Below are 24,432 nucleotides of genomic sequence, written 5' to 3' on the forward strand. Positions count from 1 at the left end.
GCTACTACAGGACCAAAGCAACCTCCAAAATCATGGGCAAAATAAACTGTCCCTTTAAGTTGGCTTATCTCTAGGATTTGTTATGATATTAATGGTTGTCTTTATCATGACCAATATTAGTCTATATCATAAGTAGGTAAAATATTTTGTCATTTGTTTTTCTGTTTCTCCACTAGATACAAGATATGAAATTATAGAAGAATATATATTGTATAAAAATAAAAGTAACTCTAATGACATGTCTTTTGTTGTGGAATAAAAACAGAGTATTTAAATAAAGCCTTACCTTGGGAAGCGTCCTAACACAATAGCTATGGTGCAGACAACACCAAACAACAGTCCCACATTGGCAGCAAAGCATATTGTAAAAATGTAAGTACTGATCCATATGCCCTAAAGAGACACAGAAAAAGAAGATGTGGCTATTTTTTCCTCATTTTTCTTACAACTGTAAATCCCCCACAATATTATTCAACAGCACTCCAGTGAGCAAATCTAAATTTTTACTTGCTTATTTATTCTCTCTCTCTCTCTCTCTCTCTCTCTCTCTCTCTCTCTCTCTCTCTCTCTCTCTCTCTCTCTCTCTCTCCCTTCCACCATCTCTTTCTCTATCTCCTTGTGTGTGTGTCTGATGGAGGGGCACAAAGGTGAGCAGGCCATGGCATAAGTTGAGAACGAAAGGCCAGATGAAAGCTTATTAGAATAGGAGCTCTCCTTTTGCCATGTGGATTTCAGGGATCAAACTCAGGTCACCAGATTTGTCAGCAAGTGCTTTTATCCACCAAGGCATTCCACTGGCCCAAGAATATATTATTTAATGTGAATAGAAACCCAGAAATACAGAAACATGCCATGGCTCCATCAGACTCTCATTAATGGAAGTGGAACAGTTCACTGTTTTACTTGTGGGCATTGCCAGCCCATTGTTCAAGCCTCAAATACTATATTTCTGTAAATAGTTGGTTGATATATATGTGCTCAAAAGGATGTCATAATTTCTTACTCTTTTATTGAATATAATGGTATTACAAGCAACTATTTGCAGGTTCTTGTCAACTCAACAATATTCTATTTTCTACGACTATTACACAAATAACTGATATAGTTTGTTACTATACAAGAATCTCAAAACCTAGTGTTAAACTAACTGAATAAAACAGCACTGCCAATAACTTTAAATCAACTACTAGAAAGAGCATTATGTATAAAAGACCATTTCCTATAAAAGCTAAACTATCAGAGCTGACTTAGTTCTTAGAAGGATTTCGAAGATTTTTAAGAAGAAGAACTCTTTTAATTGGAATTTTAAATATATTGTAATTTTGCCCACCACTTGAAATTATAATCTCAACAAGATTTCATAGTATAAAACTGATATTTCTAAGATTAGTGATCCAAATAGCTTCAAAAGCAAAATAATTTATGAAATCTAGAGAGGTTATACCTTTAAACACAAAATCCAGTATTTATAAAATACTAAGCTAAGAATTATTGTCAAATTATTTTCCCAAATAACCTGCACTATTTTGTGTATGCATGCAATTCTAACTTGTTTTCTTTCTGTTTCAATGTCTTTAAACAGCTTCAAAAACATAATTTCATGTTATCCACAAGTGAGATTGAAAACCCTCTCTGTAACCTAAAAATAGCACAGAGTCTTGGTGACAGCTGCATCACATGCCTTTCTCCAAAAGCTGGGGGATTATATCAGAAGAAGTGGAAAGACTATAAGAGCCAGGGGCAGTGTGTGACCACAACAAAACTGCTTTCTGGGCAGAACAAGGAACTGCATTTACAAACTCACCCCACTTGTAACAGTATGAAGAAGATGTGTGCAAGCTCAAACTACACAGTCACCTGTGCAAAGAAGGGAGAGATAAGCACAAAGCCCCACTCCTAACTGAGGGATTTTTCACAATTCATAACTCCTAGGAGAGGGAGAGTCAGTTTTCATTAAGAATGTGGCCCATGATAGGTTAAGCACATTCCAGGGGATAGCCTGACTCTTAGAGCATTTAGGCAACACTAATTGAACTGCATAGGCTTAGAAAGGAAGGAAGAACTAAAGAAAGGAAGGAAGGAAGGAAGGAAGGAAAGAAGGGAGGAAGGAGGGAGGGAGGCAGGAAGAAAGTGAGGGAAGGAGGAAGGGAGGGAGAGAAGGAAGGGGACATGAAGTTTGGTGAGTGGAATGTGGGGGTAGATTCAGGAGGAGCGAGGTGTGGACTTCCCACTCTCATTCAAATTCATGACCTCTTCTTTTTTTTTTTTTTTAATTACTATTGTTTTACTTGTACGCATAGCTAGAGCCTCCAGGGTCCATTCAGCATTGTTCATATGTTTATGTGTTTAAGGCTGATGGCTGAGGTTTGGATAACCCATCCCTCTGGACATTGAACAGCCCTAGAGACTGACTCTCCCTCTCTTGGCAGCCATTAATTGTCTATGGCTCGTCATGTAGGTGTATGGCCTTATGAAAATCCCCTAGGTCGGTGTATCAACTGGTGTCAAGAGGTGCAACATGTATTGTATGAAAGTCTTGGTATTTGAAGAAAAGAAATGTAAAATATTTACTTAGAAATGAAAAAAAAAAAAAAAAAAGAAATCCTGAGAAATGAGTCTATAGAGACTTTTTCCTTAGACAAATCTGAAGGAAATATCTCTAGAGTTCATTTGTTTTAAACTTGAAATGATTTTCTTCTATTTTATCTACCCAAAACTGATTTAAAGTAAGCTCTTTTGAAAAGCTAAGGCCTTGGAAGCAAATGGAGGTTTTATCTGGAAAATCTCCCTTTTTAATTAAAAGAAACAAATATTCTGGTGTAAAAAAAAAAGTATATTTCAAATGATTTGTTTTTTGAACTATCTCACGTAAACACAATTCTAGGCTGTGACTTATTGTGAGGTGAAGCCAGCCAGCCACCTTATAGGTTAGGACAGAGTTACTCTGTAATTCAGATAAATCGGCAGTTATTTTAGTCTTTATTTCTACAAAACAGGGATTCAAGTTTGTTTTTGTTTTTTGTTTGTTTATTTTTATTCCCCCCCCAGGTAATTGTTTTATTAATTGTAATTTTATTAATTTATTCAAATTACAACTAAATTGTTATCCCATCATTTGTATCCTCCCATTCCTCCCTCCCTCCAGTTTTCACCCTATTCCCCTTCAGACCTCCTTCCCCACTATACGGGCATAGGCTATCAAGTCTCATCTTGGTAGCCTGCTTATTCTTTCTTTAAGTGCCATCAGGCCTCCCCACCAAGGAGAGGTGGTCAAATATGGGGCACCAGAGTTCATGTAAGAGTCAGTCCCCACTCGCCACATAACTGTGGAGAATGTCCTGTCCATTGGGTTGATCAGAGTGGGGGTTCAATGTTTACTACTTGTATTGTCTTTGGTTAGTGCAATAGTTTAAGCAGAACCCCCTGGGCCCCGATCCACCCATCAAGAATCTCTTCTTGTAGGTTTCTAGGACCCTCTGGGTCCTTCTATTTCCCCATCTCCTATATTTCTCTTGCTAGGGTCTCAGTAGGATGTCCTCACATCTATCCCAATCTCCTGGTAAGTGAAGACATTTGTGGGACATGCCTTTTGGGCTAGTGCCCAATTATAAATGAGTATATACCATGTGAGTCTTTCTGCTTCTGGCTTAACTCACTCAATACGATCATTCCTAATTACATCCATCTCCTATATTTCTCTTACCTAGGGTCTCAGTAGGATGTCCCAATCTCCTGGTAAGTGAAGACATTTGTGGGACATGCCTTTTGGGCTAGTGCCCAATTATAAATGAGTATATACCATGTGAGTCTTTCTGCTTCTGGCTTAACTCACTCATTATGATCATTCCTAATTACATCCATTTGTCCACAAATTTCAGGATTTTCTTGTTTTAATAGCTGAGTAGTATTCCATAGTGTAAATGTGCCACAGTTTCTTTATTCATTCTTCAACTGAGGGACATTTAGGCTGTTTCCATGTTCTGGCTATTATGAATAAGGCTGCTATGAACATGGTTGAGCATATGTAGGATCTTGTCATTTAAAACAATGGAGCCTGGAGGCCAGAATTCATTAGATCAGCCAAACAATTGCAGTACCATCTGGCTCTATTTTTTAATTTAATTTTTCATAGGAATTTCAGACCTGAGTACATCATTTCAACCCCTACCTCTTCCCCTTCCAACTCTGCCCTTGGCTTCCCAGTCCTTCGCAAATCCATGACCTCTTCTTTCATTACTGTTGTTTCACACATACACATAACTAGAGCCTGCAGGGTCCATTTAGCATTGTTCACATGTAAACAGGTTTAAAGCTGATGATGGCTGAAGTTTGGATAACTCATCAAGCTGGACAGCCCTGGAGACTGATTCTCCCTCTCTTGGCAGCCATTAATTGTCTACAGCTCTTCATCTAGGAGTATGGCCTTATGAGAATCCCCTATTTTGGTGGTGAAGTGTACAAGCCTTGTTTAGGAACCATATTTTTGAGGTTTCATGGGTGAAACATCCTATTATACAATGAGAGCACACATTCTGGGTCCTCTGGTTCTTACAATATTTCTATCCTCTCCTGTACCCTTTTCCCTTGAGCCTTTGGTGTATGAGTTGTCATATAGATGTATTAACTGGTGGTAGGCACCCCACAGTCATTCTGTTCCATATTCTGACCAGTTGTAGGTTTCATTCTGTAAGGGTCTGTACAAAAAGAGCTTCTTTATGGTGAAGGTAAGAGTTTTACTTATCTGTGAGTGTAAGGATAAATATTTAGGATACAATTGAAGATTATATTGTTTAGGAAAATGGTGGTAGGGTTCTCCTCTAGGGTCCATGACCTCACTAACCACAGGTAGTTGGTTGGATTTACAGCACCAGGCATGACCCTCTCCTATTGAGTGGGCCTTAAGTCCAACTAGATGGCTATTGGTTACAAGTGCCACTACTGTACCTTTAAGGACGCCATATTGGTTATTGTTGCAGTTCATAGATTTCACAGCTGGGTGGTCCTACTGATTGGTTTTCTCCCTAGTAGACTGCACAGCACCTTTGGATACTGAGTTAGTCCTTAGGGAGAAGGCTTCCAGCTCTGTTCCACCTCAGTTCCTCCAAGTCCTATATCTGAAGTATGGGGAATATTTAGCAACAGATCCTTTCTTTGAAGTTCTAGGAGGAAGCCAAGTGCAATGGCAACAGACTATGTCATTCTGGGATCTCTTGGACTCTCCTGACCACACTCAAAGGGAGGTTTCCCATGCCTGGCGCTGGGATTCTTGTGTGGCTTTTCAGTGAAGCATTATCCAACATCCTGGATGTTAATTTATTACTCCTTCCTCTCTGTTTACCTGTCTTTACCAGCTGAGATAGCCCATAATTCTAAGCTCCCTCTCTCTTTCCTCTTTGCATTGTCCTCCCTCCTCTCCTCCCAATTCTATCCCCACTGCTTTTTCTCATTTCCTTCTCTGTAGTTCCCGTGTTCCACTATTCTGTGTCTAGAACATGACAGCATGGTCCGTCCTGTTCTGCTCTCTGGGTACTCCAGGTTAAGTAGTTATATCTAAAAAGAATAGCTCTGCTCACACACCAGGATCTTCTATAAGTCAGGATCTACACATGGTTAGTAATCTGTTGTGTTTACATTATAACTAAAATTATCAAATATAAAGTAATAATAAATTATTAAACAATCCCATTAGTCCTAACAATGTTCTGTTGGGATTCCTGTTATAAAGGCCCACACAGCATTACAAACCACAGGTCTCAGGAATTGGTAAGCTCTTATCCCTGACTCTCTTGTTGGAAGAACTGTTTGGTATTCATAACTCCTAAACACAGGTTCATCTCCAAGCTGCCTAAAGATAGATTCACACATTGGGTTTAGGTCACACATTAAATGCATTTGTACTCATGTTAAAAATAAAGCCAAAATGTAATATAAGATGAATTTATAAAAGGAAAAATATCCAAAATGAGAAATAAATGTTATTTTAAAACCCTATCTGTAAGCAAGCTATAGACCTGCCAAGAAGTCAGAAGTTTGGATGATAATCAAGGAAGACACTGGAATTCCACGGTTTATTCTCAGTTTTCAATCAACTGGAATCTGTCAAAGGTATTGGAACCTTGAAAGGCCTTCACAGTGCTTGTACTGATATGAGTCTGTAGGAACGAGGGCTTTTACGTTTTCCACCAGAGGCTGAGTCACCAGAGAAGCAGCAAAGACACCAGGAGAGTGCCCCTGACAAGCTCAGAGACCTCAAAACTGCATCGCCATTGGTGTCAGTCAATCTTTTTCCCAACCAGAAGAAACTTAGGAGTATGTTGAGTACTTTGTCATGTTGTGACAAAATACTAACGGCAAACACTGCAGAACATAACAAGTTTATTTTGTTCTCATAGCTTAAAGGGTTTCAAGGCACGGTGGTGATGAGAGCATAGAAAAGCAAATGATTCCACATCGTGGTGGCACAAAGATTGAGGCAAGAGGGATGTTACTGAGCTTTGTAGGAAGGAAGAATCAAGATCATGGAGTATTAATTTGGAGAAGCAAGTTCACATACAATATAAAAGTTATGTTGACTATGACTTTTCTACCTAATCTATCAATATCTAAAAAGGGAGCCAGCTCTTAAAGACCTGGGGAAAGCATTTTAGACAGTGTAAAATTTCCTTAAACTATATCAATATTTTCAAAATGAAATAGCTCAGGGAATATAAGCTGCATGAGAACTCTTAGAAAAGTACTTGATAATGACATTAAAAACAGAAGTGAATGACTCTGCACAAGGACATCTTTTTTTAAAAAGACCCGTAGTGAACACTACAATTGTGTTTCTGCACCGCCTTCACACGTAAGTGATATCCTGAAGGTCAAGTGTCCATCAGTCTCCGCATCCCTCATGCCCTCAGCCTTGTGCTGCGGGAAGACTCATGGAGCCAACATAATGAAAGCACACACAGGCATAAGCTCAGACGCTTTGTAGCACAAAGGATCAAAGGAGGGAGCATAGAGTGTGACATTTCAATAGGACAAGTGCAGTCTGGAGCGGAACAGAGGCCACTCACTTCTGTCACCATGGAGAGACAGAGGATTTGAGAATGCTTTTACACAGGCCAGTTTCTCTAGAATGTACGTGCACTAAGTACTTCAGTTAGCCAAAACACATTTCTTATTGTTCAGTGTTATCTAATCTGTTCTGTTCCCAGAGATATCTTATTAATGTAATCCTCCCCGTGGTTTAATCCAGTTAAAAGACAAGTTCTGAGACTTTCTGACATTAATGTAAATACCATTGAGAGATCCACTGTGTATGTATGTATCACACATTTAAGGCTGAGTTTTCATACACATGATAAATCATCCTATTCCTTGGTGTGTACTTCTTCAATGAGCTCCGCCTTCAAAATCAATCCATAATTTAAATTGGGTATCCTCAATCCACTCAAAATGAAAATCTTCAAACTACATATTCATCAAAATAAGACAAAAATCTGTGTTCATGCTTTCAAATTGCGAAACTGTAACTGGGTGTGCACAAGTCTCAAAAGGTTAAGCATACTTCCTGCCAATGAAAGTATTAGAGCATATTTAGTAGCGTGCACTTAAGCCAAAGAAGAAAATGTCTGGTCCAACTGCTACTTACCCAGTCGATTTTATCCACATTCCAGTATTTTTTTAAATCCCGGAACTGTATTAACATTCCCTTCAGCCCCACAACAATAATGCTTGCAAGAACGCACTGCAGAGGGAAAATAAGGTGGAGAAAGAAGCGGGACAAACAGCTTAATGTGAATTTAAAAGCACCAAGTTGCTGTTGGTTGTTTTTTATTTAAAGCAAATTGTAGGGGGAGAAACTTTCACAATTAGATTAAAGTAATATTTATTTTAAATTAACTTATTTCGTACATTAGGGATACAACATAATTTTAGGAAACCATAGGGCAAAACTGGTGCAAGTCTAAAAGAACACAAAAGAAAAAAAAAGTGAATTATAGGCTGAATAGCCCAAGACTGAAAATCCTTTTCATTAGAATCACTGTATTTTATTTGAAATGTGGTTTGTTATACATTCGCCTAATATATTTCTTCACAGGTGTCCTAATATTAATCACCTTGTTTCATAGATATTTATACCCTTGAGAAATGAACTTGTGTATTAGGTAGTCATTTACGAAAATGACGACCCTCCTTTAGAAAGTTAGGGATTAGAACACGGGAGGCTAAGACTAGGATGGCAGCTGGGGTCACATAGGAGCCCTGGTCTGTGGGGGGTTAGCGGAAGCACCAGGTCTCCTGCTGACTACCATTGCACACAGATGTGTCTATGCTATGCAGATGGATTTTGTTGTCCACTCCTTCTCTCCACCCCACACTTTCTGCAAAATCTTTGAATGACTCTTTTTTTTTCCATTGCTGAGAATCAGACCAGAGAATTCTTTCATGCTCAGGTGATGCTTTACCTTGGAGCTACATCCCTAGTTCCAGAAGCCAGTCTACTTTTCATGAGAGGGTCTCCAGTTCCCCCAGATGAGCCATGGACTGTCACCATTTCCCTGCCTTTCTCCCTCATCAAATGTGGTATTTTTTTCCATCCTTCCTGAAACTCAATCTTCACTTGCATAAAGTGTTTTACAGATTTAGGATTATTGAACTTACTCTCCCAAGGAATTTTGGGCACAATAACTCTAATTAGAAGTCAAGAAGTATATCATAAAAAGCACTACTGTACCATGGGCAGCCAGTACAGCAAGGGTCCTATTGCATAGATGACCATAAGGACGAAAATGCAAGATATTAGACAAGCCACCTGTAAAATACAAGCAGACAAAAAAGAAAGCCTTGAACTCTACTGTTATTTCAAAGCTTTGGGAATAGGAGCAAGAAGCAAAACTTTGGCATATCACTGTTAAATTGCATGGACTGTCCTTACCTGGTTTGCAGTAAAGAGACATCAAATGTGACAAACTAGTACAAGCAAATAAAGTCATTGAGTGACGAGACAATTACACACGCATGCACGCACGCATGCATGCACACCACCAACAACAACAACCACCACTATTTTTGTACACAACACTTCGCAGCACTGGCTGGTTGAAAGTGAGAATGAGATGAGACCTTGGCGCAAAGTTCTACAGCCTGACTCTATGTGGATAAACACTGAAGAATTTGCAGTCTGGGGTTTTTCTCTGCTGTTCACACATTTACACCAAAGCACCCCCTCCCCTCCTCTCCCCCTCCCCCTTCTCCTCTCCCCTTCTCTCAAGTTCCTCACAAGGAACTCTGGCAAGGAAGTCCTCAGATGTGCTTGCAGGAGCAGTCTCTCTGCCAGTGCAACAGACTTATTTTACTAATCCCAGGAAGTCTTTAGTATCACGTTCCATCCCACTGAGCCTGATAACAAAGGTCAATACAAACCGCCTGACTCCCCTAGCAATGACAGAGGACCTGTTTTCCCAGAAGCCGGAAGTCCTGGACTCTGTAAAAAACATGCCAAATTATAATTCTATGAAGCCTTTCACAGGTCCTCAAATATACATAAAACACCACTATGAGCAAGTCAAGAGGAACCTTGTTGTATTGGAATGACTTGAATTTAAATTAAATATGTAAATAATTTTAGAATCTAGCAAGAACAACTGAAGGTCTCAGACGTTGCTGTTGGGGCACCCTGCAGATACTTTGAAACCAGTCTGACCATTTCATATGGAGTTATGAACAACTTACTGTAGACCTAGACCAAATGGATAGATTGTGCAACATCCTCCAAACAGCAATAAAAAAGCAAATATGTGTGGAATTCAAAACCATTAGTGAAAAGAGAAGCTAGACACAAAAGATACAGCTCTGTATCAATGACAATTTTTAAAAGAGAAAAATTATAGGATGCCAGGCAATGGAGGTAGGCTCTGAAAATTGAATATAATTAGACATGATGAAATGCTCACTTTGAAATGATAGAAATATTTTGCATATTGATTTTTGGTTATACAAAATATAATTTTCTTGATAGAGTAAGGCTTACATCCAAAAAGTGGTGTCATTTACTAGAGCTAATAAACCCATATATACCTGCTTTTAAAGAGAGATTAAGAATGATCCGTAACAACTGCTGGTGTGCATGTAAACACACAGAGCCAGGCCAGTTTGCACACTTGTCTTGACCTTGCCTTAGAAGGCATACCTGTGGAGGAGGGGCTGTAAAGTGGGAGCAGGGCTCAGCTCCTCAGACATTCTAATGGATTAAAACAGGCCTACACTTAGCAGCTGCATGTTTAAATGGACAGGAAAATACCCTAACTGCTAAGCTTTATTTCCGATAGGAAGTCAGTGGCATTGGTCATCTCTGCAGCACTTCTTCAATCCAATACTTAGAATGCACCTGCAAAACAAATTCAGACCTAGGAGCTGAAATGAACTCAAGTTAAAGCCAACAGTCCCAAGCCGGATCCAAGACTCAGAGAGATGGTGATTCTGTAGGGGCAAAATTAATGCCATATCCTATATGTAATTTATACTCTACAATTAATGATGGTCTGTATGAGAAGTTGTCCTCCAGGTGCCCTTCCCCCTGCATTCTGGGAATGACATCTGCCAACACTCTCCAGAAACTGCACCATAACAATTAGATACAATTAACGCCCAATGATCCTCTGAGAAAAAACAACTTCCTTGGAGATTCAGCCTCCTGGACCTGCTGGAACCTGCTGGAAGGTCTGCATTCCTGAGACTCACAACCTTCCCTGGAGATCCAGCCTCCACCCAACCTGCCTAAAGGACTGCATTCCTGAGACTCATGACCCTCGCTTATGGGTTTGTCCTTACTTCCCTGTGACCCTCACCCCTAATTACAGTTTTTTCTTATAAACCCATTGCCCTTGAAGCTCCGGTATCATTCTCCTATCCTGCTGCCTCAGGAAGGATGATGATCCAAAGCTCTGAGCCCATAATACAGGACTCTGTGTGTATTGCATTGGTGGTCTTTTGGGGGGTCTTACAATCTGGGTGATCTCTGCATAACAATTCATCCATGGGTGTGGAGTGAGAGAGCTGAAATGTAAGAAAGCACATAAAGCCTGCACTGGATCCAGAGCCATACAAGTGGGGTCTTTTTTTTTTTTTTTTCCATTTGTTTGTTGGTTGGTTGTTTTATTTCACTTTCTTTGGATTGTCTTTTCATTCATTCCAACATGTATATATTAACCAATCAAAAATATGTAGTGACTTAGAGAACACACACTCCTTGTTTTTAAACTTTTAATTTGTTCGTTATGTGTATGGGTATTTTGCCGGGTATGTTTGTGTACTCTGTGCCTGGTACTCGTGGAGTCCAGAAGAGGGTGGCAGATCCCCTGGAACTGGAGTTACAGTTCTTTGTCTGTCTGTCTTTCTGTCTCCTTCTTACTCCCATCTCTAACATGGCAATCTTGTTTTTAATACTTTTAAATACTGACAATAAGCGTAGTGCACAAATCCTGAAAGATTTCCAAAGTTTTGTTTCCTTTTTGAGTTCTGTTTTACTTATTAATAATGTATCCCCTTTTTCTACTTGAAATAGGGCACGCATCACTCTTCTAATTAGATTTAAAGTGGAACACTTGGTTTTCAGCCCTGGCAATGGAGATTTTGGGGACGCACAGTTTAATTTGGCATTGCTCGAAATGAAACAGTTCAACAAACTAGCGAATTTCAAGGTATTTTTAAAAGTTTCTGGATAGATTACAATCTACTAAAGGCTGCTATAAAACACTACACAGCAACTGAATAATGGTAAGTAATGTGCAAGTCCCTTAGGCTCTTCACTAATATATTCAATTTGTTTCTTTTTCATGTCAGAAAAGAAACAGAGCATAAGTAAGTCCTCACTAAGTGTTAGAAAGATTTAGGTTATAGGTGCTGAAGGCAAATGATCATATTCCCAGTATCCATAAGGCAGCCATTGCCTGGGTATTTTCCTCTTCAATACATTCTATGTCATGCTGACTAAATGCCTCATGATAATTTTTGTCTTAAAACTTTAAGTAGTCACGTCTAAGAGTTAAGTCTGCATAAAAGTTAATGAAATCTCTATTTTCTTCATGTTTTCTTACAAGGTTATATGCACATATGTGCATCTGTGTAAACAGTACTTATAAATTCTCTTTTGGGGGTGCGGAGGGAAGCTCTCAGTAGCACTGTTATATATTGCTTATTACTGACGAAGATGACCACTGCTGATACTCATTAGTGTCCTTCATAGATGCACAAGAGAGGGAGGTCCCGAGTGCTTGCTTCCTAAGCATGGGTCAAATGATGTACAGATTTAAGCAAAGTAGGGGGATTGTAAAAAGAGATAGGAAGAGGCAGAAAGAAAGAATAAAAGTCAGGACATAGATCAACACAGCTAAATTAAGAAGGCTTTGAATAAGATACAAGCAACGAGGCAACTTCTGGAAGAATAAAAGGAATACAGTTTTGCAAATTAGAGCCCAGAGGCAATCTTGGTGTTGCAGAACAGCATGCCAGCTGCTGTTTTCCGCCGTGGCTGCTCAGCCTCTGAAGCAGATGCTGTCTAGCATCCCTCACGATTCTCTGATCCTCCTCAAAGTCCCTGAAAAGCACTGGCATATCTCCTCTCTTGGAAATGAAGAGGAGCATGCAGGAGAGGGAGCCGAGGGATACTGAGCTCCTCCACAGAGTTGACACTCCAGATCAGAAAGGCAGGAAACAAGAAGCCAACCTTATTCATTTGTGTTGTTTGTCTTCCACACCCAAAGGCTATTCTTAGCTACATGAGCTTTGGGCATCACATGTAAAGGAGAGCACAGCTAAGAGCATTCCTACATGTGTCTGTGCCTTTGACCAGAGCACTGACTATTAAATGATCAGTGTCTTTTGTTATTCCCATTGAAACAGTTTAGTTGGTTTTACTGAAATACTTAAAGTCTCCACTCACTCACATAGAATAGTCCTGGACTCCCTGCCCATTAGGCTCCTCAGTACTTGAATGTGGCTAGTCCATGTTAGGATTAGTCTGTACCCCTAAAATACTTACCAGATTCTTAAGATTTATCAAGAAAAAATATTTTTTAAACGCTGAGTATATGTCTTTAATCCATATTGAAATTATAATAATTTTATTCTACCAAGTAAGTTAAAATGCATTGAAATGAATTTTAATAAGTTTTCTTTATTAAAGATATGACTGGTAGATAATTTAAATTACTAGGGGAGCTCTTATTACATTTCTGTGGAATAGGACTTCTCTAAAGTGTGTGATCAAATGCCTGATTTTAAATAGAATTTTTCAACAATAAATTACTACATTTAAATTTTATTCATTATAATCAAAACTACCCAATAGATAAATAGCCAAATCTCTGGCATAATGGTAGCAAAACTAGTAAATTATATGGAATTCCTAGCTATTTTTCTTCCACATCCACTGCATCAATGCACAGTGATTCAGTACTTGTGACATGCCAGGCACTTGACTAAAAAAACAAAGAAACAAACAAAAACACCAAGGAAACCACGAACTGTACAGACAGAAGCTGTGCTCTCCAGCGCTTTAATTCAAAGATAGAAAGAAGATATCAATCATATAGTCACAATAATGAACATGAAATGTTAAACAGTGCACAGAATCTGAAAAGAAGAAATGTGACCCACAAGTGTTAGTAATGTTTGAAGAATAAAAGGAAGCAGCCAAGAGGAAACAGGAAGGCATCTCAAGAGGGTGAGTGGAGCCCACCAGACAAGAGTCATGAGCAAGAAAGTTGAATATGAGGTAGGAAACAGGCCAGATGGGGGGTAGAGTGATGGCTCAGCAGTTAAGGGTCCCAGCTGCTACTCTAGAGGACCTGAGTTTGGTTCCCAACACCCACATCAGGTGCCTCACAACCACGTTAAACTCCAGCTTCAAGGGATCCAAACGCCCTGTTTGTGGCTTCTGCAGACACTGCATGCATGTACACATCACACATACGAGGACACAAGCTTATCAATAAAACCATCCTGAAATCTTAACAAGGAAGGAATGATGGATGGAAGGGAGGAACGAAGGAAGGAGGGAAGGAAGGAAGGAAGGAAGAAAGGAAGGCAAAGCTAAGCTATGCAGCTGAGACTTGAGTAGGAAAGTACTGAAGTATATAGGAAAATGAATTTCTGACCTGAGCAAAGCCTGTTCTGGGACTGAAGAAAGAAATAAGATGACGGTGTTTTCCTTTTATTATAAAGATCCTTCTATTGCTGCTGTTTGTAGAGCGGGCCATTGAATCCTGTGCATGCAGCAGCAAGCAAGGATGCTCTTCTCACTTAGCTCCACCTCCAACCTTAACTAGATAGCTACGCCACAACACTCTCACTGTGAAGTAGTCTGCTGAGGATACTGGAGCTGTTGCAGGCAGCAAAGTCATTAATAAAGGTAATGTGCTTATCACATGTGCTTTGATGGGTTGTAATTAGCTAAAAGGCTGAAGGGCTTTTATGTGTTCTGGGTTAATTTAGTGGGTATGCATCCCAGGGCCTATGGGGACAAAGAACCACTGAAGAGCCTGCACTTTGGATTCATGAAGCATGGAAAAGAGCTTTCACACGTAGCCTAAATAGAGCCAAACTTTGAAGATATGCTTAGAGCTCTCTTCAAGCTATACCAGTTACCAACTATACCTATGTACACTTCGTGGCCACAGAGTAAAAGGTCTGAAATGGATACCAAAGCATCCTCGATTTGCGCATGCACATTAGTTCAGATTCACTTCCTGTGTGGTTGGATAGGAGTGGCTGGGAAACGGAGTCATCACCTCAGCAAGAAGGTGCCATGAGATTATTCTGCTCGTGGACTTTGAGCGTTTTTGCTAGACTCATTTCTTTTAAAGTTATAAGAATAGAACACCATGCAGTGAAAAAAAATCTTCATTAAATAGTCTTTAGAAATTTTCTCTTGTTCTGATCATGTAATCAGGTGACCCTGGAGCAAAGAGGGAGCATCCTTCATCCCCATCCTAGTAAACAGTGTCAGTAACCAGCTCAGATTTTATACCGAGGACAAATTGTCTAAAGTGTTCTTTCACTGAGACATTCAGTGTTGAAAGTTACAAAGACTAATTGCAGAGTTTTCTTGTCACTAAAGCAGTGATTTAAAATGCACACAAAGTGCCCAAGATCAGAGATGATACACACCGTGGTGGACCCACCTCAGGCCTGCGTTCAACCTCCCTGTCCATAAGACAAGTGACAGCATCAGCTTTCTTAATCACCCACAGCAAGTGTAAGGGCCAGCTATGATGAGAAAACCATCCCCAGGAAAACGTTGTCCCAGCTACACAAACATCTTTACTTAAAAACAACGATGGAATGTAATAAGCTCAATTGTAATCATTGACATTTCAAGAGTGTATGTATGTGTGTGTGAGCTTTGATGATGCATCCGTCTTTGAGTCTTTCTGCTCCTGTAAGTGACCCTTCCCCCATTTTCCTATAAGTAACCTCAATAAAAGTCATTGGTTCCCTACATTGGACTTTGTACTATACATACATGAAACCCTATCTAGGGTGAGTAGATATGTGTTTTGGGTCTCCACAGGAAAAGTTTCATCACACAACACCTGTGCCACTTACTTCACCCATATTTCCCTCAACTTTCTCACATAGAAACTGAGAGCGATGATTTTACATCTTTCAATGAGTTGCCTAAAAGATTGAGTCCCTTTATTTAAGTAGACACACGATGCATGACACATCACTCAATATTATTTCCACAACAATCAATATCATCGTTGCTATCATCATTATCATTCTACCATGACCCAGTATAATGCCTAGTATATAACACAGTTGCAAAAAAAGAATCCATTGAATATATATTATATATTATATATATATGCATTCAATTGTTTCTTTTACCAAATATTCACATATATAGAATTAGTACATTTGCTCATGGTTATACATAGAGATGTTATTACCATATATATTTTGCCTAGGCTTGTTTTTATTTTATGTCAAGGAAGTGAGCAAAATAGAGAAAAAAACAAAAAAGAAAAGTCATCCAAACTGTTTGGAGTAACTGATGCAGCACTAGAGGGAGCTCTAGCTTCAAGATTGCTAATAGCAAAGCTGTCTCGGGTGCAGAACGCATCAGTTTGTTTTCTGACTCATTGAGCCTGTGGAAAAGTCATTAACGAGAAAGATTTAAAAAAAAAAAAAAGTCTGGGTGGTATGGAACAGAAAGGAGGGCATAGGAGTGGGAGGGAGAAAGGGCTTCTGGAAGCTGCTTAGAAAATGTGAATCAGCAACGCGTTCAAGGCTCAATACTGAACTCCTCTACTCTGTGAAGGAGATGAAGGCACTGCAGCCCTCCTTTCGCTGCAGAACAGTCTTACCTGTGTCTTTGCGCCTGTGCTGTATAGACCAGCGGTCCTTCCCATGGCAGCAGCGCTCGGGATGCAGAAGAAGAAGGAAGGGATCACGTTGCTGAGGCCGTGGGCCAAAAGTTCCTGCAAGATTAGTCACGGGAGGATGGAACACTTCTTTATCACAACCCCCTTCTATGGTCTCAGGTACAATTCCTCAAAGAACGCAGCTGTTTACACGCAGTTACCATTCCCCTCATGAGCTGAGGCGTAGTCGTTTATAATAAAAAATAGCTACCGTTCAGCCACACTTGCAGTCTTCCAAAGCTATTCTAAGCACATCACTCAACTCTCATAATGAACTCCTGAGGAAATTCTATTTATTCATGACTTCCATTACCCCATTGTCCTTCTCTATCATGCCAGTTAGGCTTTTATTCCACCCTTTCCTCAATAGCCTCTGCCTAACCAACTCCAGTGGCTACTTCTCTGCTTACCTGGTATAAGGAAGTATTTGACACCGCTGCTCATTTCATCTTTCTTAAAAGGTCCCGTCAACTGGTTTCTAGGAACATACACTTTCCCAGTTTTCCTCTATCTCTCGCTGTCACGTCTCAGTTTCCTTTGTTATCTAACCAACTGCAAACGTAGGGCTCTTCCTCTTCTGTATCCCCATCTTAGCTACACAAAAATACAACAACTCCCAAATCTACGTCCTCAGCTCAAACTCCTCCCAAAAACTTCAGACTCTTATATCCAACCTGCTATTTGGCATCAACGTTTGATGGCTGATGGGAACTCAGTAACTAGTCTGCAGGTTTCAGCCATCTGAATCAAGTCCTCCAAGTCTAGGCTCCAAACTGACCAGTTACTCATGGCTCTTCCAGAACTGCCCTACTCAGTCCAGTGCCCACTCACATATGCCCTTCCTCACCACGACCTGGTCCCGTCATCATGTTTGTACTGGAAAATGAAACACACTCCTTCTGATGCCTCGTCTGTTCCTATTGGTGTCTCTTCCTACAAACAAGATTTATGGTCCCAGAGAGCTGTGGCCCTGGCCAGAAAATGGAGATAGCAAATAGAAAGAGCTAGAAAGTATAAGAGAAGGCTGTAAAGAGGCCTGGATTTGTGGAGTTTGGTCAACAGAAGTCTTCCTATGAAGAGAGTATCTGAATGAGACAGTTATACAGCTATGTGAGGAGACAGAATTCCAAGGAAAAAGAGCTGTGAGTGCAGATTTCCCCGCCAGAATCTTGACTAGTGGGTTCAAAGGCGAGAAAGAAAGTGTGGCTGGGACATATCATACCAGGCTAGATAAGAAATGCGATTCTGCAGACATAGCCTTGTAAGCCATGATAACGCACGCAGTCTGTAATTTGAGCATGAAGGAAGGCAGCCCAGGGAGTTTCTGAGTGAAGGACAGCATCCCATCCTTCTGTGTTGTTTACTATTTTGTCCCTGGCAGCTATAGCGGGGCTTAATTTACATGTATACAGAGAGAACTGAGGTCATACAACCACAGCGTGAGTTCTGAGTGCAGGTAACTCTGTGCTTACAGGCACTACACTGCAGCTTCTGTGCAGGCCCCGGGAGCTACACAGGGCCTTGAGACCTGAAAAAGACACTGGGGGGGAACAGATTTAGCAAGGAAGTATGTATGCACTCTTAGGTATGCAAAAACAGATCTTCACACCCTGTGGTGTCTTAATAAGAAGAGTAATTATTGGTCATCCACTTTAAAATCCCTAAGCTTTCTATGTTACCTATCATGAAACAACAAACATGCTTGCACTCTCTCCAAAACCAAATAAGAGAGCATAAAGGTCTATGTCTTTCTTTTAAAATGTATTATAAGGGTCAGTGAGATGACTCAGCAGGTAAAGGCACTTGCTACCAAACCTGATGATCTAGGTTCAATCCCAGGACCCACACAATGGAAGCAAAGACTGAATCCTGAAGGTTGTTATCTACACACATGTAGATAAAAAGAGAGAATGAGGGAATTAATGTATCATATGCTGTGAAAGCTAGAGTCTCGGCTTCCTGTGACTGATTCAGGGACTCTTCTGTTTTGTTCTGCTCTTTCTTGCTACATATTTAGAAAAGATGTATTTTCAAACATTTGACATTTTCAGTATCAGAAAGTCCACAAAGCAGTGAAACACCCTGGCTAGAGAGGGGCTAGGGGCACACTTCACCTGGTTGTCATCAACTGAATATTTGAACTTCTTGGCAGATCCTTGAGCAAGAGCCAGTGACGCCACGTAGCCTACAAGGGCAACGCCGAAAGCTTCGGTGAGCACTGCAGAGAGGCTGCTCATTGGGGGAGCTCGGGGAGCAGGAATCCTACGGAGAGAAAGACTGTGTTGAAGTTGAACCTTCTGTCATTTCTCTTAGAACTTGCCATGACTTCTACTGTAGTAATATTTCTGAAGTTTACAAGGAATAAGAAGATCCCCCAAGACAAAAACTAAGCAGCCTTGCTCTAAGGAGCCCTGTATTTTCAATATTATTTATCAGAAAAAGAAAATGGTAAGAAACACCACAGGAAGAGGCCCATGCATCTTAGTGACATTCATACCCAGGGAATTCAGGTCATACCGCAGAAATTCTGACTTGACAAAAGTTTCTGTAGGAAACAAAAGCATATCTGGGCCTTCCCTTCATTTGAACCTTTCCAAATATTTACTTGGCTCGCAGTGGAGCCTTGCTTCCTCTCTCGAATGCTGCAGTGTTTCAGGCAAACACTAGCTTACTGTCAACTAATCTCCAAATAAGCCATTGACTTCATTATGGTAATTACATTTTTAACTCAATCCTTTCATGAGACAGTTAATCATGACTTACACACGCTAAAGAAAATATGTAGGAAGATCTCATCTACTCTCTGTTGCAAAATAGACCACACTTAGCTTCATTTCAAAGAAGTCTTTAAAACATTTCTCAGATAATACCCAGCCATTATGTCTTATTGTCCCTTGAAAAGCATGTGAGCCAAATGACCATTTATGTATTCCTGGTCATTTTGGGAGACTTACCTCCCCATCCCCTGCAAAAGAATCCCCGGGGTAAAAATAAAAGGAACTGGGGAAGTTATTTTAGTGTCTTACTGTCTGGTGTGAGAGTAGAACATGGGCTCTTTCTCATTAACTGTTTCATTTAATTATCTCAACAACCCCAAATCAAGTATACCACAACCGCTGTGAGGATGAGAAAATGTTTGGAGGAAGGTTGCAAGGAGAACAGCTGAGCTGTGTTTGCAAAGCCATGCTTTTTTGGCAGTCCCTTAAAGGGGTTTCTGAGAAGAAAATTCAAATAGGAGTGAACAAGATCAGAAGGAAAAGAGTCTGTAATTTTTGCCATCACTATGCCTTACTTTTCAAACAGAGGATGAGTATACATCCTAAGATACATGTTATGTAAAACTTGAAATGAAGAAATCAAACTTTTATTTCATCAAAACTAAATGTGATTAATTAATAACAACAACAGGACTGAAGAAGAAACAACTAACTGGCTCTCAAAGGAAAAGCAGAGAGGGCCCTTAGGAAACTAAGCGTTGATTTAGGAAACTCTCCTTTGCCTGCACCCACACAGACCAGCAAACACAAAGGATTTTTATAAATCAACCTTTTTTAAAAGTTTCTGAGAATTTTTCTATTTCTTTGTTTTAATAGGATGAAAAGTAAAGTACAGAAGACTCAACAACTCTAATTTTATCTCAAAATTAGGCTTTGTTATCCAGCCTAGATAAAAAGGGAACTAACACAGAAGGTATTCCTTCTTCTCAGCCATACCTTTTCAGTCTGGTTTGGGAAGGACCTTTGTTCTCTCACAGTGTTAACCATGTCAAACAATCTCTTGAAGTCTGCAGGGTGACTAGATAGAGGTCAGGAGTCAGGCCATCTCTACTTTACCCTTCCCTGTAGCTCTCTACTCAGGCCCGTAAGTTTCCAATTCTGCGGGATGCTTTTTTACACTTAAAATAACTTATCTGGGGGAAAAATGGCTGCAAAAACATGTGACTGCACAATTAAAGGAGGCCAAATCCAGGAGTTTGTAAATTAGCAACCTATATTATTTTTCAAGCTGTATCATTGTAAATACTTTTGGAGTCTTTCACTTGAAGCAATGCTGCATAAAAGAACTGCATGCTTATTTAATAACAAGTTAGCTTATACCCTAGAAAACTACTATTTCTCTCCACATGTCATTTATAATAAACTTAATTAGAATTTTTCCTCATACAGACACACACACACACACACACACACACACACACACACACACACACACACACACACACACACAAGAAATCCATACCTACCAGGCTCAGGTCCTTTGAACATCAAAAACACACATTCAGATAAATACATAGTAAAAGGAAGACTACATTACCCATTTGGAATGTGCCCAACGACTTCTAATCCATATGTGCTCTCCATGTTGGTGCAGTAGCAAGCAAATGAGGCAGCAATGATCTGAGTAGTCCCAATGGAAAAAGAAATAAATATATTTATGTCTGTTACTAGCTGGCTTTCAAACACATAAGGCCACTTACAAATATATACCATGTGTCCCAGGATTAGCATTTATTAATGAAATACTAAAAGTTAAGGCAGGAATGTGTTGCCTGTCTCTAACTCTAGCACTCAGGAGGCCAAGACAGGAAGGCCTTGAATTTGAGAACAGCCTGAGATATACTGTAAGATCCTACATAAAAAGAAAGAAAGAAAGAAAGAAAATGAAAGAAAAAATATATAGAAATAAAGATGGGGGAAAGGTTAAGAGAAGCTGGTCAACGAGCATTAGTTAACTTGTTTAGAAAGTACCAATTCCTGATGCCCTATGGCACAGTTCAATAGATACCTAGTATTGATGATGATTAACAATGTATTTTACAATCCCTAGTAAGAGGATTTGGAATGTTCCAGCAGAAAAGAATGCAAAATGACTAAGACAATAAGAATGCCAATAATTTTATCTGACAATTAAACCTTAGACAGAGTGCTACAATGCCACCCTGAACTAAGAATATATGTACAGGACTATGGTATATATGGCCACCAACCACGGGTCAGGTACAATTCTAAAATATACTTCTGAAACTCAGGATGCCCCTCTGAGTTTTCAAAGTACAGTATTTACAAACATTTTGATTTGTAGCCACCCAATTATGTCCAGTTTTGAAGGTACAAAAGATAGAAAAATGTAGCGATGTATGTGTGCATGGTGTGTGTGTGTGTGTGTGTGTGTACTAGCACTGCAGTTCAGCCTACTTTGTCTCTCATGACATGAAGGAGTGCTCTGTAAGAATACACCTTTTCCTCCATGAGAACAGCCTCTCAGGGGCATGAAGCACTGTATGATAGTCTCACTCTGCTAGGAGTAAATGGTGATTTACAGCTGCCTTAATTTGTTTTTAATTTGGAGCTTTATCTCTTTCATGACTTAAATCATGCCAGTTCCCAGCCTGATGGGACAACTGACTTTCAGTTAGTCCTCAAGGAGGCTCAGACATCCTACATTGATGATATTGAAATATTCAAGCAAGGTCTCTTATTCTGTCAGCAATCACAGTCTCCTCTTTCCTCTCTCTTCTCTCTCTCTCCTCTCTCTCTCTCTCTCTCTCTCTTTCTCTCTCTCTCTCTGCATGTGTATGTGTACATGTGTTACATGTGTGTATATATACTTGTCACATGTTCACATGTGTGCAAATACACATAGGCTCATACTTACATAGAACACCAAAATTTGATGTCTGGACTCATTCATGATCGCAATTCCTCCTTATTCAATGACACAGGGTCCCTTAGTCAAACTCAGAGCTCCTATATACATGGCTAGTCTGTGCTGGAGATCCCTTATTACCAGCTTCCAGCACTGGGATTACAGGTAGTCTGCTTGGCTTGGGTGGCATCTACAAGGGTTCTTGGTATCGAAACTTTAGTACTCACGGTTAAGCACTTAACCAGTGAGCCCTCTCCTCACCCCTCATCATCATCAAACACATATCAGAGCCAGGTCAGCCTATGTTTATTGGCCAGACCATCTGAGTATTTTCCACTCATTTTCACATTGTTTTATCTACTAATGTTTTTAGTGGCTATGGATTTCCAGGTTGTCTGGCCTGAAGTACCTTGAGAATTTTGGCTCCCTGGAGAACATTGGTTTAGCCTTTTAGTTAGAGTTTCAGCTGATTTGAAGAGATGAACATAGTTTATGTCCGTTCTTCTGGCCTACTACTATATGATTTCACGACCCAGTGTTTGGGCTGTGGTCCAGTTATTTTTGAGATCCTAAATACAAATGGCAACGAACACTGCCACACTGAGCTAGTATAATAGTAGCCTGTGGGGTAAAGGAGAAATGAGTTTTATCACCTAAAACGAGGTTTGAGAAATCTCCTGAGGACAAACGGAAACAAAATAATAAAAGCAATTTTCAATGATGTATCTTGTTAAAAGGGATACATCAATCATATACCTAAAGTACAAGTTCCCCATTTGCATGACCAGAGTAAAAGCAAGACAAATTACACTAGCAAATAAGGAACAGCCAACAGTCAGTGCTCAATAGTAAAAAGCAGCTTTTGTAGGTGTATTTCTAACTATGCCTTTTGTTGGTATTTAACTGAACTTACAAGAAAATTCTAAAACACCAAATAGGCTTAAAACACAAACTGTTATTTGAGACTTAACAAAAGAAACTGCAATGATAAACTATATAAAATTAATGTGATATAACAGTTGTCTCTATGTTGCTGAAACAGTCATTGAGACAGCACCCTGATTCCTTGCTGTAATTCTTTAACATGATTTAAATTCTTTATCTGTTGACTTCACCAGTTCCTCATTAGTATTGTGTTAATTTTATGTGTATGTATAGGCCAGCACTGCTCTTAGACATAAGCAAGAAGGGGTTCTGCCCAGGATGCTAAAGATAGCTCTAATCTCCCCCTCCTCCAACTGTAACATTCCCAGTAAGTTGGGAACTTTATAGGAAAAAAGAAGAGATGCCCAATTCAAATTCTACTCTTGATTCTCCTCAATGCTGCAATACTCAAGTATCCATCACTCCCTATCTATGCAGCACCTAGCATGGCTGCAGGAGACTTCCCCACCAGAGTGACCCAGGGAAGATGAAGGGGCAGGTATGGTGGTCCCATGGACATGCCCAAAGTGTGACAGTGGTTTACAAATATCTTTGTGTGTGTGTGTGTGTGTGTGTGTGTGTGTGTGTGTGTGTGTGTGTGTGTGTTCGTACATTAGGTACATTAGTCGAGGTAGAAAATAAACAAAAGAAAAACTGGAACCTGCTGTTTTCTTTCTTTTCTTTCTTTCTTTCTTTCTTTCTTTTTTTTTTTTTTTTTTAACATTTTCTCTTGTAACTTTCAAGTATTTGGGCTTACATTGGTTTCTTTGTCCAGGGTCTTAACAATCCATGCCATATCAAGAATATCTGCCATTTTAAGGATGATCCTCACCAATTTTTCAGAGAATAGCAGTTGATTTATGACTAGATTAGGGGCCTGTCTCCCAAACATTATCCTCAAATATTAGTTTTATGCAACTTCTAGTACAGCTTTTCCAAGTAGCAGTAGGCATTTCCTGATCTCTCTAGAACTTTCGGGTAAGATGGCACATTTTGCATCTTGCCATACAAAATTGAGTTGATTAAATTATTTAGGTATCATTTATAATATACATGAATAATCCAAGGAAGGACCATTAAGAAGCTAAAGCTCATGAAGCACATGTGAGTTAGCAGACTGTGGCTGTGTCCATGTGATACTTTATTAAGTGCTCCTGAGAAAGCCTCTTAAAACTTCAGTCTTTAGAAACAAGATATGATGTGTTTTTCCAAGCATAAACCTATTTGAAAGAACCAGCCCTGGCCAATGAAACCCTTGAACATCATTTTGGAGAGGTAAAACTAATCCAGGAACAGAAAAATCAGCAAAGCTTCCCATCACTAATGAGTGTTTGTTGGGTAATACTTCTCCGTTTGTCACAGAGGTGCCATGGCAGTAGCATAGGGCATCATATTTTATTACTTTGCATAAGACCATACACAATATCATTTAAGGCTCACTCTTAGA

The 24,432-nt window shown here is 39.7% G+C and overlaps 1 protein-coding gene across 2 annotated transcripts in view; it reads right to left on the minus strand.

Annotated features, from left to right (window-relative positions):
• Positions 1-24,432, minus strand: part of Slc26a7 (solute carrier family 26 member 7) — a 101,153-nt gene that overhangs the window by 18,789 nt on the left and 57,932 nt on the right. For both annotated transcript variants that reach the window (XM_051160516.1, XM_051160520.1), the window contains exons 7-12: positions 20,730-20,812; positions 18,530-18,677; positions 16,359-16,472; positions 8,723-8,800; positions 7,637-7,732; positions 287-393 (exon numbers count right to left, since the gene is read on the minus strand). In XM_051160516.1, coding sequence (XP_051016473.1) covers positions 287-393; positions 7,637-7,732; positions 8,723-8,800; positions 16,359-16,472; positions 18,530-18,677; positions 20,730-20,812 — 626 coding nt within the window. The remainder of the gene's footprint in view (positions 1-286; positions 394-7,636; positions 7,733-8,722; positions 8,801-16,358; positions 16,473-18,529; positions 18,678-20,729; positions 20,813-24,432) is intronic.

Source organism: Acomys russatus, chromosome 2, assembly GCF_903995435.1.
Source record: "Acomys russatus chromosome 2, mAcoRus1.1, whole genome shotgun sequence".
NCBI classification, from domain to species: Eukaryota; Metazoa; Chordata; class Mammalia; order Rodentia; family Muridae; genus Acomys; species Acomys russatus.